The sequence below is a fragment of the Camelus bactrianus genome, chromosome 12 (genome assembly GCF_048773025.1).
Source record: "Camelus bactrianus isolate YW-2024 breed Bactrian camel chromosome 12, ASM4877302v1, whole genome shotgun sequence".
In the NCBI taxonomy this organism is placed as follows: Eukaryota; Metazoa; Chordata; class Mammalia; order Artiodactyla; family Camelidae; genus Camelus; species Camelus bactrianus.
Window position 1 is genome coordinate 55,852,457 of NC_133550.1, and position 18,611 is coordinate 55,871,067.

The 18,611-nt window shown below is 40.7% G+C and overlaps 1 protein-coding gene across 1 annotated transcript in view; it reads right to left on the minus strand.

The window, feature by feature from the left end:
- TPH2 (tryptophan hydroxylase 2) overlaps positions 1-7,587 on the minus strand; it is a 96,629-nt gene extending 89,042 nt beyond the window's left edge. Inside the window, exons 1-4 of the mRNA XM_010958860.3 lie at positions 7,439-7,587; positions 4,848-5,000; positions 2,112-2,295; positions 1,901-2,001 (exon numbers count right to left, since the gene is read on the minus strand). Coding sequence (XP_010957162.2) covers positions 1,901-2,001; positions 2,112-2,295; positions 4,848-5,000; positions 7,439-7,543 — 543 coding nt within the window. The 5' untranslated portion in view covers positions 7,544-7,587. The remainder of the gene's footprint in view (positions 1-1,900; positions 2,002-2,111; positions 2,296-4,847; positions 5,001-7,438) is intronic.
- Positions 7,588-18,611: the final 11,024 nt, after the last annotated feature.

Consider the following 18,611-nt stretch of genomic DNA (forward strand, 5'->3'; position numbering starts at 1 on the left):
CAACATCAAATTTCGCATAATGAATATTGGGTATGCTTATGGAAGAAATACGCATGGTTAAAAAAAAATGATGAGTGAGGTAGGAGATTGCTAAGTAATTATTTCAAGTGGCTGCATAGAAAGTAAGATTTCATAAGGTGGGTATAATTAGGAGGAATGGATCAAAATTAAGCACAGGAAAATTGATGCAGGGCATTGGGTTTTTTGGGTGTTTTTTAACAGCAAGGTCAGTGGTTCCTATGGTTGTTCCGTTAAAATGTCTGACCCGCTTTCTCCAGGTTGAGTAATTTTCAAATTAGACTACAGGGAGCATTTGGAAATAGGAAGTTAGCAAGAAATCCTTTACTGTCCAGGCGTTGATCTGGATGATTTAAAACAGTATTTCCACTCCTGGAATTAAGCATTCACCCTTGCCAAAATGCTTTCCAGTTGTTTGATTAACTAGGCTCTTCAAACACCCCTCTGAGGTCAATAAGAATTTTATTTCCACCTCCTACATAAAAAATTTGAGTTGCAAAAATACACGGACTTGCCCAAGGTCACCCTGCCAATTAACAGCTGGTGTCTGGGCTATCCTGTTACTTGCTAATCTCTTAAATCAGGCTTCGGTGCTAATTCTGATTCCTCCAAGGCAGGGAAAGAGAAGATAAACAAATAGATGATTATTAAAGGCAATTTTGAGAATTTTTCTAAAGTTCAGGAGCCTTCCATGTGAACTACTATGAATTATACTGAAAGTTTAGGTCATATTGGCAAATGTAATACATTGTCTTTGAGCAATTTCAGCTTTTTAAAAGTCATACAATTAAATTAGGTTTGTTTGGTATGCTATGAATTGACTTGAATTTGTATATTATGCCAAATGACTGATTTCATTGAAAAATTCCCTCTTGTCGAAGTTGTCACAGTTTCCTTTAAAACAGTGGTTCTCAAACTGAAGTGTGTGCTTGCTAGAACCAGCCCCCAGGTGAGGCCGATGTGGCTGGTCCTGGGGCCACCCTTAGGACCTCTGCATGTAGTCTCACTATCAGATTTCCTCCATTTAAATAAAATGAGTATCTGAAAACCATTACCCTCAGACCAGAAAAGGCTCCTATAAGCATGACTAGTCCACTTGGGTTTCACCCTTTAACCTGGCCATTTTTAGGCAAAGGGCGCCGGGGGGGAAAACGGCTTGTAAAGAATGAGTACATTGCTTGCTTCTCCCAGATGATTAACTGTACTTCACTCCGACCATAAAGAAGTTCCAGGCCTCTTGTGTTAAATAAAAACTGATGTGAAGGGGGAGACAGGGAACAGTGGGAAGTGCTCACTACATATCATATTTCTTTACATGTGGTCATTTTATTGGCGTGGAGGAGAGATGGTGGTAAATAGATTCAGAGTAGATGGGGGGAAGGATGTGTCTTCCACGACAGCCTTATTCTATAACCAACCCTCTGCCTTCCCACAGAGACTGGAGTCCAGCACATTACTCCACACCTAACTACCTCCAGTCAAGGGAAGTGGCAAGGGGAATTTTAGTCTCTCACTGAGCCCTGTAATGCCTAGTCCCCCTTGGTTTCCCAAAGCGGTGATCCATTTCAGCTCATCGTTTTTCCAAGGGTCACCATCTGCAAGTATATTTCAGGCTGTCTAATTCCACGGAAATATTCTCCAAGGTTTATACTCTCCTCCTCTACCCAATCCTTTAAAAACATAATAAATAAATGCTAGGTAGAAATGCTTCCAGCCAGACATATGGGCAGGGAAGCTTCAACACTTAAAAGTTTGCTCTCAGTTAGGGGGAATAAATAGTAAGTTGCTGTACAGGAAAGCATTACGGCACAGACTGGTACCCTGGCTGGCAGACGGGAGGAGCTGGAAGAGCCACGAGGAATGGATTTTATGGGACACTTACTGGGTGGTCGGCATCCAGTTCAGAGCCATACATGAGGACTCTTTGAGAGCATCTGTCTAACTCAGAGATCTTCCGGGGGAACCAGGGCACATCCTCCAGCTCTGTTGAAAACACAGCGTGGGTTCAGAAATATTAGCTCACAGATTGTGTTTTCCCCTTTGCAACATTTGCCTTATTGCAAAATCCCCCGACAAGCAAAAACTGGCCTTGCCTTCTTCCTCTGTCCAAATGTTCTCTGGCGGATTCAGCGTCACGATTGTGGTTTGAAATTTCAGTGACTGAATGAGCTCACTGAATTCTGTTTTGCCGCACTCACAGTCCACGAAAATTTCAACCTCCGAGCTTCTTCGCCGGGATTTCCTGGACTCGATGTGAACCATGTTGACATGTTTTTCCTGTGGAAATAGAAGCAACAGCTCTAACTCACCTTCAGGACACGGTAAAAGGGATGCCATGGGCCATTCTTGTTCAACTCATGAGCAAAAAGGTGCCACGCGCCCACCAAAGAGGAAAAGGCAATCATCTCACTCTCTGTTGACTAAAACATGGAAATTCTTGCCAACCATTATCTCTGTTAATAAGAATAGTGACTGCATGTAGGTTTTCCCATCTCATTTTTTAAAAGGGGGACATTAAGGTATGTAAAGGACCCAAAAAATGTATGATAATTATGAACATTGTCACTTCTCGGGGATGTCCACATCCCACTGGTGGTGCACATGATTATTTGGGGGGGGGGGTTAGTTTATCATGTTGTCCTCTAATCCCCAGATTTATTTATTTGCTTTATATGTTTTCCCCAAAAAATCTAACTAAAAGTCAAACCCCTGATTTCATAGTTCTAAAACATTTCTTTTTGAAATAGAGCTTAAAAATAAGATAATCTTTGGGAAACTAATTAATAATCCAAATAGCGGACAGATGAGGCAGAAGTGGGAAGGTGATGCAAAAATGACTGAAGTTTGGGAAACACTGGCCAAAGTGTGGTCCACATTGTAGGGGAAAAAAAAAAAGAAACAAGGAAAGTAGCCAAGAAGGGATCTCTACAGAGAAAAAGAAGGAGGAAGAGAAGGAGGAGGGAAGAGGGAGAGGAGGGGGAGGGAGGGGGAGGGGATGGGGAGGAGAGGGGAAGCCCTAAACGGAACCATTTGGTAACTGGTTTCTTTCAGCAACCTCCAGGCTGGCCTTATCCAGGGATGTGTTGCTACAACTATCCTGATGCGTATCAGAAGTAAAATCTTACACTAAGGTACTTGAGGACAGCAATTTAATACTTAATCCTCAGGTTTAAATTTCCCCAGCGATATAGTCTTCCTTTGGCCTGAGTTAACGGAAGACTGAGTTCTTCTCTCCACCCTAACCCACCCTCATATAAGTAGATCCCTCCCTATCAGTCCACGGTAGACTCTGATCATCAGCGCAACTCATAATGCAATCCTGGATGCCCTCCGAATTTTCAGCACAGGCAAGGTATTGTCCGGCGCCAGACTAAGGTAAAATCAGACAGCATCCTTCTCTGTATAAAGAAACTAATTCTGTGACCAGGACACTAAATGCTCTATTTCTGTGTTGATTAACTTTCGCAATAAGGCCATATTTTCTAAATTGGCAGATAGTAAAGGTGAGACTAATATTAAAGTTCAAAATTCAAGAGTCTTCACACACGTTGTGTCACTTTGGGCTTTTAGTATCCTTTGGTTGAAGCAGAGTCGATATTTTCAGACAAGGAAGCTGAGGTCCACATGGGTTCAGTGATGTAACTAAGGCCCCATGACTAGCTGATGGTTGAGCGAAGACTCAGGGCCACTGACTCCTTCTTCCGGGACTTTTCCACCGCCCCCAGCTGTCTAATTGAATTGGCCTGTGGGCACCGTACGGAGACAGCTCTGGATGATACAATTACATGTAAAATATTTCCCCAGATTTCCATTACCACGGTTTATGCTGCCTGAGCTCTCTTCAAGGTCAAAAGAGAACAAGGAGATATTTGCCAAATCAGGCTGCTAATTCCCCCTCTCCAGTCATCGAAGAGGCATCACAGTAATGCCTCCTCTCTGGACCCTTTACAAAGCACTTCCACCCATATTGTTTCATCACAACAACCTCGTTAGGCAGGAATTATTATCGCTATTTTACAAATGAAGAAATTGAGCCTAGGAAGCAGCTAGAGATGAGCCAAGCCAGGAGAACACAGGTCTGCACCCTCTGACTGCAGTTCCAACCATCTTCCCCCCGCAGCAGCCCGAGGCACTGGCAGAGCTCGGCTCCCTGTCTTGCAACTCTCATCACCATCAGGGCCCCCAGAAAAACTGCACTGGGCAAGGAGGGGCTTGCTGAGGGGCAGGGGAGCCATCAGGGGCACCCCCGCAAGAAGACAATTGTTTTTCTGGGCTTCTCTGTCCTCCCTCTCAAAGAGCCTCTGAAAAGGCTACTGCACTTCTGTAAGATAAAGAGAGAGCTAGCCCTAGCTTGTAAACCAGAGTGACTCATCTTTACAAAAGACACATTAAGTTCATGAAACAGTGAGGCTCCGGGGAATACCAGGTGCCCAGCCTCATGTGTGTCATTTTATGCAATAAACATGCTCTAGGACACGTGAGTGATTCAAATGCCAACAAATCGAATCAGGCTGCAGTCTCTTGATATTTAAAGGTCTCTCTGGCTCTGTTTGTATTTGCATTTCCAGGTGGGAAACTCACATTTTTTAATTACTGACTTCCTCACCTGGCAACAGTCTGCGGACTCCCTAATAGGCTGACTCTGAATTAATAAAACCTGATACCCACGAATTGGCTTAGTTGCTTGTTTGACAGACCAACTCCACTCGTAAAGTCTCACAAAGTTTGTTTGATGCCTTTGAACCTTTCAACACGTTACCCAGAAATAGATTCAGGTTTGCAACCCAGCACATAGGCACTTCTGAAGTGAGGTGATATTTGACATTCACCTGGAAGAGTTTCAGCGCGTTGACCAATCCGCCAACTTCATTTTTCAGGGAGAATATGACCGCAGTCTTGCCGCTCTCGGTAGCAGTGTCAGTTTTGCTGTTTCCTTTGGCGCCTTTTTTGTCATCACTTTTGCCAGAGTTAGCTTTATTTAGCTTCAAGAAGGTAGAAACACAGACACACAAATATTAGTCAGGATTCCAGAGTTTTCTATGGCTGCGTTTTCTTCCCCCCCAGATAACCCATTCATACGCTGGGAGCCCTAGAAATCATATAAACTCGAGGAGAAGTTTTCAAGTCACTGATAACTTTCGGTCATGATACTGGTGTAATGTACTCGAGGACACTACTTTCTAATGCTCAAAGATACTATCCAGTGGTTGAAATTAAAGAGGACTCAGACTTGCTTCACTTTAATAGCAACAAAAACCTCACCATCATAAAGTATAAAGTCTCATGTGTGAATCATTCCTGCCTTTCTTTCTAGATTTATGTTACAGCATGAAATTTGGTCTGTTAGCCTAGTTAAGTCGTATGGAAGCTATCTTCATTACCAAACATAACAAGAATAAGACCAAACATATATTTTTCACAAGAGTAATTTTTGTGCTGATTAAATCTTAAAAACAAAATATTCATTTCATTCTGATATATGTCAGGACATGCACTAAAATTGATAATCTTCTGTTCTGCAATTAGATCCACGCTGTCAATGTGAATCTATCTGGAGACGTTCAGCACAAAGGGATGTACTCAGCTAAGGCCATCTGTGTCAGCAGTTGGTGTCTGAAAAGTGGCTATTAAAATACAGCCACACACACACAAAAAGACAAGGGAAAGAGAGAGAAAGAGGAAGGAAGGAAGGAAGGAAGGAAGGAAGGAAGGAAGGAAGGAAGGAAGGAAGGAAGAACTAAGTCATCATTAGAAGCCAAGAGTAGAATCTGAGACGCTGGAAAAGATGAACACAGCATTGCTCGTTTCAGATGCTGTAATACATGACTAAGTAGTGACTATTAGCCCTGCTGGCTAAAAACAAAAATGACAGATTCCAGAAACTCGGATCACATAGTCAGAAATACATAACTTAAAAAAAACTGGAAACTTTTATTTGACAGACTGTGCAAACTAAGATGTAATTGGGGGGTTATTTACATGCAGATGAAGAATTGGGCAAACATCGAAACTTCTCCCTGGCAGACAGTGACGTAGTGCTGTCACATCGATCTATTTCTTCCTCAGGAAACAGAGAAATGTACATTTGATACAGGGCTTTGCCATTATCTTCCTCTGATTTCTCTACTGGCTTTATTTTCACATGTTAGTATTGTCTCACTCACTAGATTTATATATCATAGAAATAAATAATTTCGTAATTTATGACTTGAGGGAGAGAAGGCGTTTATACAGGCATTGGCATTTGACAGTGTGTTTAGTCATTAAAAGCTCAAACGTCGTAGTACTCTCAACATCTGCCATATATTTAAGTAGCATTTTCTAATACAAAAGGGTTATTAGACATTAACCATAACTCTGAGTTTTCTTTGTTTTCCTTCTGGCAGTTCATTATGGCTCCAGAATGCCTTAATGTACTATCTCATTCAAATATTCATGATATTTAAATGTTAGGAAATCTATTTACATTTTTAGACTCATTTTTGCAAATTGATTTAAACAGTTCAAAACTTGCCTTGCTTACTTTTCAACATTTTTAGCCAGTGGTAATATACCAGTACAATACAACCCTCTGGCACATATTTGGAGCTACAATATTAAAACAGATTTTTCTATGATACAGACTGAATTGTAGTTGGTTGATAAACTCTGGTAGTACAGTAATGAAATATTTAATATTTTAATAACTAGAAATCTGAATACATTTTTTTCACTGTCTTTTTTTATTAAACTACGTGACTATTGCCCCAAACCCCAAATCACGATCTAAAGTCCTGCAAAATATTACTTTTTTATTCCTTTATTATTTAAATACAAAAACTGCCTTAAATGCTGAAACAAATGATGTACTGCTTTCATTACCCCATGAATTAAACTGAAAAAAAAAAAAACCCTAGTAATGAGGAACACGGGAAAACTTTTGAAAGGAATCAGATCTTTTTTATTCCAATAATGAGCACCTATGGACAAAAATAGAAAATATTACTCCTGTGTTTAAAGACTAGGCTTTGTAGATGGAAGCGGGTATAGAAGACACAATAATCTTGCAGGAACCATAGAAATCTATTTAATTTCTTCTCCCTGTTCCTACTCATAATAAATGGCCTTTCAAAATTCTACACACTTTGGATAGATGTAAGACTGGTTCACACAATCTCTCATTCTTAATGTTCAGGAACCTCTTTATTTTCAACTTATAAACTTTAAGGGAAGGAAGTTCAGCACGTATCGATCAGCACACCGGCTTTACTTTATGGAGAGAGAAGGAAGGCTGAAGGCGGACAGGAGGGAGGCAGAGCAGACAGATAAGAGGAAGGAGTTGAGGTGTGTGGGTTTACAACAGGTGTCCGTCTGGCAAGGATACGGCGATCGCTACGCTAGAAAACTCTCCGCTGAAGAGTGCCAGCTACTCAGTACTCACTGTTAAGCTGCCAAGTTGCTGATGCTCTTCGGGCACTGCTGAATCCAGAGAAAAGCCTCTCCTTGCCCAGTATTTACTGGAAAACATCATCATTGCCGGCTGCATGGATCCCGATGTAGTTTTCTTTCTCTGCAGCAGGGGGCAGTAGAGGGGCGGCAGCAGCGGCGCCGGAGGAGACAAGAGACGCGGCGTGCGAGCCGCGGGCGTCTCGCGGCACTGTCCAGAACCCTGGTGCTGAAGAAGGAGCAATGCGAAACCTCCCCTCCCCGGGCTCCTTTATATGAGTGACTGGAGACTGATGGAAGACTGATTAGAAAGAAACTCATTTCTGGCTGCCGATGGCCACGGTCAGATTACAGACCTGAAGCCTGAGGTTATCTGTGTTCCTCGTGCTATTTGTTTCCTAGGTCGAGTAGCGGTTTGGGCGTGGGTGGTGGAGAACAATACATAACAGGGTGTTATTTGCAAAAGAAAACATCTGTCCCCTGACATTAGCTCTCATCTCTCAAACCTGCTACTGGCAAGTTAACCTCGGCCTTTAAGTGACTATGAATTCAATGTGTTTCAAAAGAAGGGAAATAATTTTAGAAAGAGCAACACTGCAGAACCCCTAAGCCATTTTATTTTGTTAATAAGCTTTTGCTGATCTGATGTGTTGTGACTGTGTGCATGAGTGTGTGTGTGTGCGTTTTTGTGTGTGATGGCGTTCATAAAAGGAACTGCTTTCCCAATCGTGTGATGCCACTATGCAATAATGTTCAGGAGACTGTATTGCAAAGGAAATGTGAGGTTGTGATTTAGCCACTTACAGACATAGTTGAGACCCTAACCCTAGAATCTTCCACACTTAGTGGAAGGAAAAAGAAACTAAATGCCTATATATCAGTCATTCCTTTGATGATTTAAAACTAGAACAAGTCCAACCATTTGAAATGCATAGATCAATTAATGTACTTACTAGATAAATTTTAGTAAGTCATAAAATTACTGTGTTACAGGAAAATATTTCCAACCTCCTGAGGGATGGAAGACTCTTCATCAAATGAACTTGTCTGACTGCGAAACTAAACAAAACCTAAGGCCGGCGCTGCTTGTCTATATAGAAAACAAGATGAAAAATTTTCAAAGCAGGAATGGATGAGCAAAAATTAACTAGACTGTAATTGTTTCTGGAGTTTTGAGGGGACGATTATTATGTGATATAATCTTGAAATATTATTTGGCATGCATTTCCTCTAAAAATCAGCTTTGGTAACCTAATAAGAAAGTGAAGTTTAAATACATTGATTGAAGTAATGCTAATAATAATAGTTAATATCACCAAGTACTTAGTATTTGCCAGTTCCTATTCTAAGCAGTTTTTTGGGTAAAAACATGATTCATCATCACAACAACACTTACAATACAGTAACTATGGAGAAACTGAGGCACAAAGAATTTAGGTAGTTTGCAAAAGGTTTACACAATTAAAGAGTGGCTGAGACAGGATTTAAGTTTAGGCAGTCTGGCTCCAAAATTCATGCTCTCAACTATTATATTATACAGCCTCTTGAGTATTCTAAAAAAAAAAAAAAAGAAAGAAACAAAAGTAGGCTCAAAAAACCATATATCGATTATCTCAGCTAGATCAGGGTTTGAGAAGATGTGTAAATTCAGTAAAGATTTGTTAAGCCCTCATTTTACATTAGGCATTGAAACTGAGTCCTGGGGATGCAAAGATAAATGAGATACAGTGCCTCCCCTCAAGCAAGTCACAGAACAGCAGAAAGAAACACATGCAAATAAATAAGTAAACAAAGTACACTGACTTGTCTACAGAAGACGTTAGAAGCACAGGGACAGAGTGCTCAACGCTACCTTAGGGGAGCCAAGGGAGGCCTCCAGGAGGTGTTGCCTGAGCTGAATATTTAAAAGCGAGTTTGTGTTTGTTATTGGAATGGATGGGAGATAGTGAGGAGGTGATTCCAGGTAGAGAGAGTAATACAAGAAAACAGAGAGAGAACCGTTGTTGCTCAGCAGTGGTGGAATAGGGGTGCCCAGTGAAAGATAAGGCTAAAGAAGAAAGCAGGGTTCAAATGCTGATAAACCTTGAGTGGCAATCAATGGGCTTTTCATTTCATCACCTTATCCTGCAGGTGAGAGGTCAGTTGGAAGGCTTTACACAAGACAATAGCATAACCGTGCAGGTGTTTCAGGAAAGGAGCAGCTTGGAGGAGGACCTTGAGACTGAAGGTGTAAGCCACTTAGGACTTGAAATACTGTAGTCAGGAGATGATGACCTGTATTAAGACAATAGCATTAAGCATACAATGAAAAGAACGAGAGATGTTAAGGGGTGAAATCCACTGGACAGCATCACTACTTGGGTGTGGGAGCAGATGAACAGGTGCCAGAATAGCTCGAGTCTCTGACTTGGGGGTCTGGGTAAATTATAGTGTCATTTGTTGAACTAGAACACACATAAATAATGCAACTGAAGAAAAAAAACTCTTGAAAGTTAGATCTTATACATATTGCATGGCCAAGTGAAGCTGTCCAGGAAACATTTGAACATATGGGTTTAAAACTTGAAATGAGACCAAAGCTGTCAGTCCAACAATGAAATTGGACCCCTACCTTACATCATACACAAACATTAACTCAAAGTGGATCATTGACCTAAATTTAAGAGCTAAAATTATAAAACTCAGAAGAAAACATAGGAGTATATCTTCATGGCATTGGATTAGGCAATTTTTTTCTTAGATATGATAACAAAAGCATAAGCCACCAAAGAAAAGATAGATAAATATGATTTCATCAAAATTAGAAACTTTGTGCTTCAAGGGACACCATCGAGAAAATGGAAAGACAACCAACCCACTGTATAGGAGAAAATATTTATAAGTCATGAGTCTCATAGGAGACAGTATTCAGAAAATATAAGGAACCCTTACAACTCAACAATGAAAAAAAAAATAAACCAATTTTTAAATGGACAAAGGATTTTAGTAGACATTTCTCCAAACAATATATATAAGCACGTGAAAAGATGCTCAACATCACTAATTAGAGAAATGCAAATCAAAACACAGTGATATTACTTTATAAAACACCAGGATGGCTAAAATAAAAAAGACAAGTATTGTAAGGAAGTGGGAAAATTGGAAACCTCATACACTGTTGGTAGCACAGCCACTTTGGAAAACTTTGGTAGTCCTTCAACATGTTAGAAATAAAATTACCATACAACCCCGTAATTTTACTCCTAGGTGTGTGTTAAAATGGCAGAGTCACTTTGGAAAAATGTTTGGCAGTTCCTCAAAAAGTTAAACCTAGACCCAGCTACTCCACTCTTAGGTATATACCTAAGAAAAATGAAACCGTATGTTCACACAAAAACTTGTATATACATATTCATAGGGCCATTATTCATAATAACCCAAAGTGGAAAGAACTCAAATATCAACTAATGAAAAGACAAAACAGAACATGATGTGTCCATAAATGGTATAAAGGAAAGAAGTACTGAAAGGTGCTAGGAACATAAATGAACCTTGAAAACATTATACTAAGGGAAAGAAGCCAGTTACAAAAGACCACATATTGTATGATTCCATTTATGTGAAATGTCTAGAAGAGGCAAAAAGAAACCAAAAAAAGAAGAAAAAAGAGGGAGAGAGAAGAAGAGAGACAGACAGACAGAAAGTAAGTAGATAAGTGGTTGCCAGGGGCTGGAGGGGGCGGGGAAGTAGGGATGACCACTCATGGGTACAGAGCTTCCTTGGAGGGCAATGAAAATATTCTAAAATTAGATATTGGAATAGTTGTGCAACTCTGTAAATATATTAAAATTCAATGAATTGTACACTTTAAAAGAGTGAATTTTATGGCACATGAATGATATCTTAACAAAACTGTTATTTTTGTAAAGGCTGTTCTACATAGACGAGCCACTCCCTGGCTCCCCCAGGTGGATGAATGGAGCTTACTTCCTGGAGAAGGTGCAGCAGAGGACTGCAGGGCACCAGACATCACTGAGAACAACATCGTCCTGAAAGAAAAGTGATTAAATGAATGCATGCACTGGATACTGAGACTCAATCCGCAGGAGGCTGAGAACCAGGCGTTTACCCTCCGGCCAGGGAATGGGAAAAGCTGGGAGACTCTGACCAGGAAAAGAGGAAACCGCTAAAACTACACTGAGCGCTCTGAACAAAACGGAGCAATCGGATCATCCTACAGTGAAGCCCCGTTGACAAGCCCCAGTTAAATGTCTGGCAGAGATTGTGGGGCTGGACTGGTGATGATCATATATAAAGTCAGCCAATGAAAAATCTTGATAAGAATCAGCTCCCAAAGGAAAACGATTTAAGTCAGGGCCTAAGACACTTCTCAGCTAAGAATTTCATTGACCTAACTTGACATGATATCAACTCTATTAGAAAATGGGACAATAAAGAAGGGTGTATGTGTGTACAGCGGGAACTGAAGGGAGGAAAGCGGCATCTCCACCTTCGAAGATTGGGAGTCAGGAGACAACGCCTCAAGCTGAAAACGAAAGTGGCTGCAGCGCAAGCCCATCACAGCACTGGGCTCATGGAAGTAAACGCCGGAAGAATCAGCTACAAGCTGGAAGTCTCGCCAGCGGGAGGAGGAATTGGAGGGAGAAGAAGAGGGGAAAAAAAATTCTCATAACAACAAATCTTGCGGAAACCACGTGCATGTGTGACATCGATTACAAAAATTAAAACTTTAAAAACTAAACTACACTGCATAGAAGAATGGCATTGGTTTTGGATAAAGCTGAGTTTAAATCTTAGCTCTGACACCTCACTGTATTTGAGGACAGGCTATGTCATATTTCTCAGGCTTCATTTCTGTAATACGGGGTGATAATATCTGTATCTTATAGGGCTGTCATGCTGATTAAATTGGATGTGGATAAAGTGTTTATCATGGTGCCTGGCAGATATTAAATGATCAAAGTGTTAGTTATCTCCTTATCCTTCATTGATTCTGAAACCAAAGTGATATAAATGCGGGCATTGGTTTGGAATCTTTGGCAGAAATTAAAGAAATGTGGATACCTGGGTTTTGATGGGGTGACTGTCCTCCTAGTCCATGATAACTGGGCAGCCAGCAGTCATAAGATGAGCCAACCGAATTGGTTTGGACAAAGAAGCTGAAGAGCCCAAGGGTCAGAAAGTGGGATAGTATAAAAAGCAAGATATTGCCAGATAAGGAGACCTTTGAATACACGACCTTACAAATGAAGAGGGCCATGTCATCATGAATGGCCAGACGAAGAGCTAAGCGATGAGACCGGATCCACAGAATTAGGGAAGTTTTATGTTAAGGATGTCAGTGAGTCCTGCACATAGGTATGTGTCCTCACTGAGGACCATTGTAAAAACAAGAGAGAAATAATATGTCAGCCCCTCAATCACCTGGAAAAAGGAAGGGGATCCTCGAAGGCTGGGACAAAGATATGGGAAAGGTGATATAAATGATAAACAAAGGGGTATCCAGGGTCCACTGGATATTGGAACAGACCCATCTTCCCCCCACTTTCAAATTCTCCCTCTACACACACATACTTCCACTTGTAGGCAAAATATGAGAGACCCTGAGGGTTCCTTACTCCTCCCTCCCTCCCCCTGCTCTCTCACCACTCACCCCCACCACTCTGGCCAAATAAAGATCCAGCTGGGAATACAATGTCATCAAAGGAAAGCTAAGCTTCAGAGATGTAAAGACATGTGTTTGGGGGAAAGAATAAAAGGAAATAAACCAGAGGAAAGAAAGAATTCTCCTGGTCAGTCCCCAGGGTGGACAGAGAAAGCAGGTAAAGCTATTAGAGGATAGATGTGGAATGTAAGAAGACGGAGATATTTGCAAAGAGAATCAACAGTGATTATTTGGAGATTGGGAAGCAACAAAAAAATCTGATCTCTTTCCCTTAAATAATCTTGTCTTTTTGGTTTTAAGTCATCATTCCAGTCTATCAAATTTGTGTCACAGGCAAGTTTGATAAGTATGCCTTCTATGCTTAAACCACATTGAATAAGGCAAGAGAAAGGCTGATTTTGTGCTATAAAGTTCAGCCTAACAATCTTTGGCTGGATTTCTCTCCCCAATTGTCGTTTGGCTCCTAGAGCTTACAGGGTACATTTTAGTGTCTGTGGCAGGAATTGTCCACTGTTACTACCATCCACTCCTAATTCCTCCAGCTTAACCACGTGAATACCACACCAGAATAAACTTATGCCCAGTCTATTTCCTTGATTTGGTAGTATAGTAAATCATCAGTAAAAGGAAATGCAATGAACCTACCATGACTAACTTTTAAGAAATGCAAGCAGGCTTTCTACATAACACTGTTTCCTTTCCAACAAACTCACAAACCATTGTCATGCACATAGCTCATGAAGTAGTCATCTATCCTGTTACTTTAAGGATCTACAAAGAGGTTTTTTTAGATACTAAGGCAGTGGTATGGGGAAAAAGTCTTAGGTTCACCTGAGACCTTAGAAGGTCCCACTCTGACTTCAAATCAGAGAAGTCTTCATAAAATTGATTATGTCATGGTAGTCAATAGAATGCTCATGATAGTCAATATGGGGGTGCCCTTGTGCTTAAGTGAAGAAAACTTCCAAACTACACCATATTCAAGTCGCCTCCACTTCAACTCATACTACAGCAAATGAAGGTGTTCATGACACAGTGGAAATGTATTTATTCCTGCTGACTGCACCTAAATATCTTGGAAACTATCATTTTGAGGGGGGAAAATAGAAACGAAGATAAAAGATGGATTAAACTTTGCAAGGAGGTTGTGTCAACAAGCCAGAAATCAAGCCAATAGAATCTGAAATTAAGTCACAAAGGGTGATTTGGTATCAGAGCCTGATGGAACTGACCTAATGCGGAAGAGTAACCAGAAACGTTTGCCACAAATTTAGGCATCAATCTGTTTCCTGATAAAATGTTCATTGACACTGTAATTTCCCGTACTACTCAAAATGCTTAGTGCGGACATGCCTTGTGATTTTTATTTTTTATGATTATTTGCTATATTGTCCAAGAGGGTTGACTTGAGAATGATTTATTAGTAAGCAAATATGAAATCTCTTACATTTATGTTCTCATTATCGTGTTTTTATGACAACTTTCATAAAGGGAGACACAAAAGGCAAGCACATTTAAGCCAATTTGAAGAGCATTAAACCAAAGCACAAAGGAGACAGTGATTTTCTTCTGGGGTCAGTGATGCAGAGGCTCAGATGAAACCGGAACACACAGTTCAGTTTGACCTCAGCCGATGGAAAACAAACCAAATGGTGCCCCAAGGCACCATGTTTTTGTGAGTAAAAGTAGACTGCGTAGCTCTAAGAACAAAAATGGTCTGTGGTGGTGTATTTTTGCTTGCTGTCAGATAATAATGATAGAATTTATTAACGCTTAATCATGCCAGGCACTGTAATAAACATTTTACGTGTATTCCATTTACTCCTCGCGACTGGGGTAGGTATTATCCACCTACAGGTGTGAAACTGAGGGCTCTTAGAGAATCATCATGGTCACAAAACCAAGAAACAACTGGGCGTCAGGTCTCAAATCCGCGACTACCTGACTCCAAAACCTGGGCTTTTACCCAAATAGTTTACCTCTTCTGTTTTACGTTCGTGAATGCAGTGGACGTCTTCTAGTATGAACAATCCAGTGTGAATTTTCCCTGACATGTGTCTCCCAGAGTTTTGCAGGATAAACTCCATGTCCGTGGCAAGAACAGAAAGCACGTCACAAGGTGATCCAAGTACCTACACCCCCGCAAGCCACCCTGAACTCCTTGAGAAAACCAATCCCTCAAGCAAGCTGCACGATTTGTCCAGAAGCACCAATCAAAACAACTCCTATTATTCGTGTTTACATATTATGTAACTCTAAATTGTGACCAAGAAACTAAGTCAGTGGTAGCAGATAAATAAGAAAACAAGAAGAAAAAAGAAGGCACACAAAACTTCCAAGGTTTTTGTTTGGGGGGTGGTAATTAGGTTTATTTATTTTTAGAGGAGGTACTGAGGATCGAACCCAGGACCTCGTGTACGCTAAGCATGTGCTCTACCACCAGACTTCCAAGGTTTTTAAAAGCAAGTTTAACAAAGATTGTGTGTATATATATATGTTTTTTTTTTTAATCCATAGTGATGCTCTCAGACCACGTGAGTCCTTAAGGGAAACCTAGGAAACTTAGGAAAGCAGTTAAAATAAGAGGGACCCCTTAAACCAAGGCCAGGCCTGTCATAGGTCCCCTCCACACTGTGAAGCGAACAAATAAAATGCTCATAATTACCCAGCCCTCTCACAGAATAAAATCCCACTCTTCTAAACATACCTTTTTCTGTCTAATTCTGAACTACAGTTTCAGATACGGAAAACTCAGCAAACCCAGACATGTGAAAAGCATCGCAAAGTCACATTGGGAGAGTAACCAAAAGTAAATGAGAATTTCTGTGGCAAAGAATTTCCTCCTCTACAAGTATTAAAGGAAAAAAAATAAAGAGGAGGCGGGGGGTGAGTTCTCATGGCTGGAATGATTCAGTTACAGTCCTGTTAGGAACAGAGGAATAGATCAGGAAAAACGATTCTGGGCTGTGGCTCCAGGGTTCTGCCACCTGCATTCAGTCCACTGGACCTCAGCTGATACGTTCTTATTCCTTAAATTCCTTCCCTAAGAAAAGATATGTCTCTTTCAAGACTAACCCATCCATTCTGTAAGCTGGAGTTTACGAAGCCAGGGTTTGTCACTCTTCTTAGACACGAAACAATGAAAGTGATTATTTTCCCCTCAATCTTCACAATCAATGAAACTTTGGGACAAGTCATACTAAGCAGAAACTTAAAAGGCTGGTTTGGGAAACAACAGGATGTGAAGGAAGCTAGTGAGAACCTGATGGTTCTGATGACTGGGTTCCCCCTCATTTGGGCTGTCCACTGGCCTACATACAGAATCCTTCAAAGCTCTGTAAACCAAAGAGAACAGTCATTTGTCCCAAAGTTATTCAGAGATCGCATCTAGTCTACGGCCACACCCCACTGAATGCACCCGCTCTCGTCAGAAGCTGCATTTAAATTGAGGAATTTAACAAAAGTGGTTTTAGAGTTAACTTCTTTACACCCACAAGCGGGGAAGGAGGGGACAGGAGCATCTGTGCACCTGTAATAGCTTAACTCCTATTAAGAGTATAAAAAAATGAAAGAACTTAATTTCACTCAGAAAAGTTAACGATTTAGTCTTTACATCGTCTATTTGGGTTAGATGCTGTTAACTGCTAACGACTTCCTAGTCAGCACTCTATTTGGCTCATTTAACCCTTGACTCAGTTAACAGAAAGCATGTGACCCAAATTTTCTTTGGATGTTTCCTGCAAACTGTGCCAGACAGGGACAGGGGCACGCAGTGTAAATGCTAAGCGCTCACAAGTACCTTGACAGCTTCTCCACTGGAGAACAATTTGCTTTGCAAAGTGAGCCTGTGGCACCTATGGGACAGAGATGTACAATCAGGCCACACAACATCGAAAGCAACCTGTAAACAGCTCTAGTGGTGTTTTTCAAGCAGTCTGCTAACCCACTGGGTCTTGTGCCTCCAGACTAGTGTGGTGTTGGAGATACCTACTATTGGCTCACAACAAAAACCCATCTCTGCAGTTAATAAGTCTTCTTAATTAAAACGGCTGAAAGACAACGGGGCTGCTCATTGATCACAGCCAAGCTTACTGGAATTTGTACTTTTCATTTTGTCTACTTTTCCACATAGAGATGCGAGGAGCAACATACCGTGTAGGTATTTGAGGATGCATGTTTAACAGCTGACCTACTGTTCTAACATTCCAATTCTAACTCAGGGATTGAACATGAGGAAAACAGGGTATTTCTGATTCCCGACAGCTCTTAGAAAGAAACTTTGATCGCAGTTTTTCTTTACAGTGAGTTTGTTAACAACACAGGTTCCCATGGGCTAAAAGACTGCACGGATATCCAAAAAGTCACAGGGTACGGCCAGTCTCACTGTCCTACTCCGCCCCACCTTTGCATCTGAGGACAACACCCTGTTTTTCTCTAAGATGGATAGCCTGAAAAACAGGAGTCTACTTACATGACACCGAGAAAAATATTTATAATCAGAATAACCCTCAAAAATCTACAACTTAAAACCCCCATATTAAAGGACCCAAGGGGAGAACAGGCAAATACACTGCATCATTCAAATGGCAGTGTGCACATTACAAGTTCAGATGTTTATGATCCAGTAACAACATTAGATACTGATGGAAACCGTTCAGGTTCATTTCAAAGTTAATCCTGTTTCATATTCAGAAATAAAATGACACTGAAAGTTTGTCTTCAAAATCTAAGAACGGAGGGGGAAACCTACAATAAAATATGCTAAGAGGACTGTCATCACTTTTTATAAAAAATGGTGACCAGAACTAGGGCAAATCCAGCTTAGAACATCAAGGAACTACATTTTAAAAACTTAGGGACTTGTCTACCTGACCATAAGTCAACATGGTAAGCCATGAACTCAATATACAAGGCCAGTTCTCTGACTTCAGAGAGGCTCAGGATCCACCTGGGTGCCTGTAGAACAGAGTCCTTGACCTCATTTCCAAAAATTCTGATTCTGTAGATCTGAAGTAGAGCCTGGACATGTATTTTGACAATACAAATCAAGAAGTGGAAATGAGCACTCTGAAGATACTTTAATTAACGGAGTTATGCACATAAAACCACTAGCATGGGTCAAATTACATTATTATCCTCACATTATATAATTTGTAACAATTATTCTCCACTTTTGGGGAAAATCAGAGAAGCTTTTGAAAAACTATATGATCTCTCCACCAGATACACATGTATGCACACAAGACTTCAAACACAGTAAGAGGTTCATGCATCTTCTGAAACCCCAAGCTGGAATAACGTTACCTTATCACATAATTGCACACTAAGGTGAAGTTCTGGGTTCTTCAATAAACATTTTGGGTTACTTTATACAAGCTATCATTAATAATGGGCATAATTATATCAAGTTCCCCTAGGAATTAGTTGGCATTCATAAAAACCTTTGGAAATGTCAGGTTTAGCAAGAATCACTATCTATCCCAAAAGGCTGTTTTCCTCACTC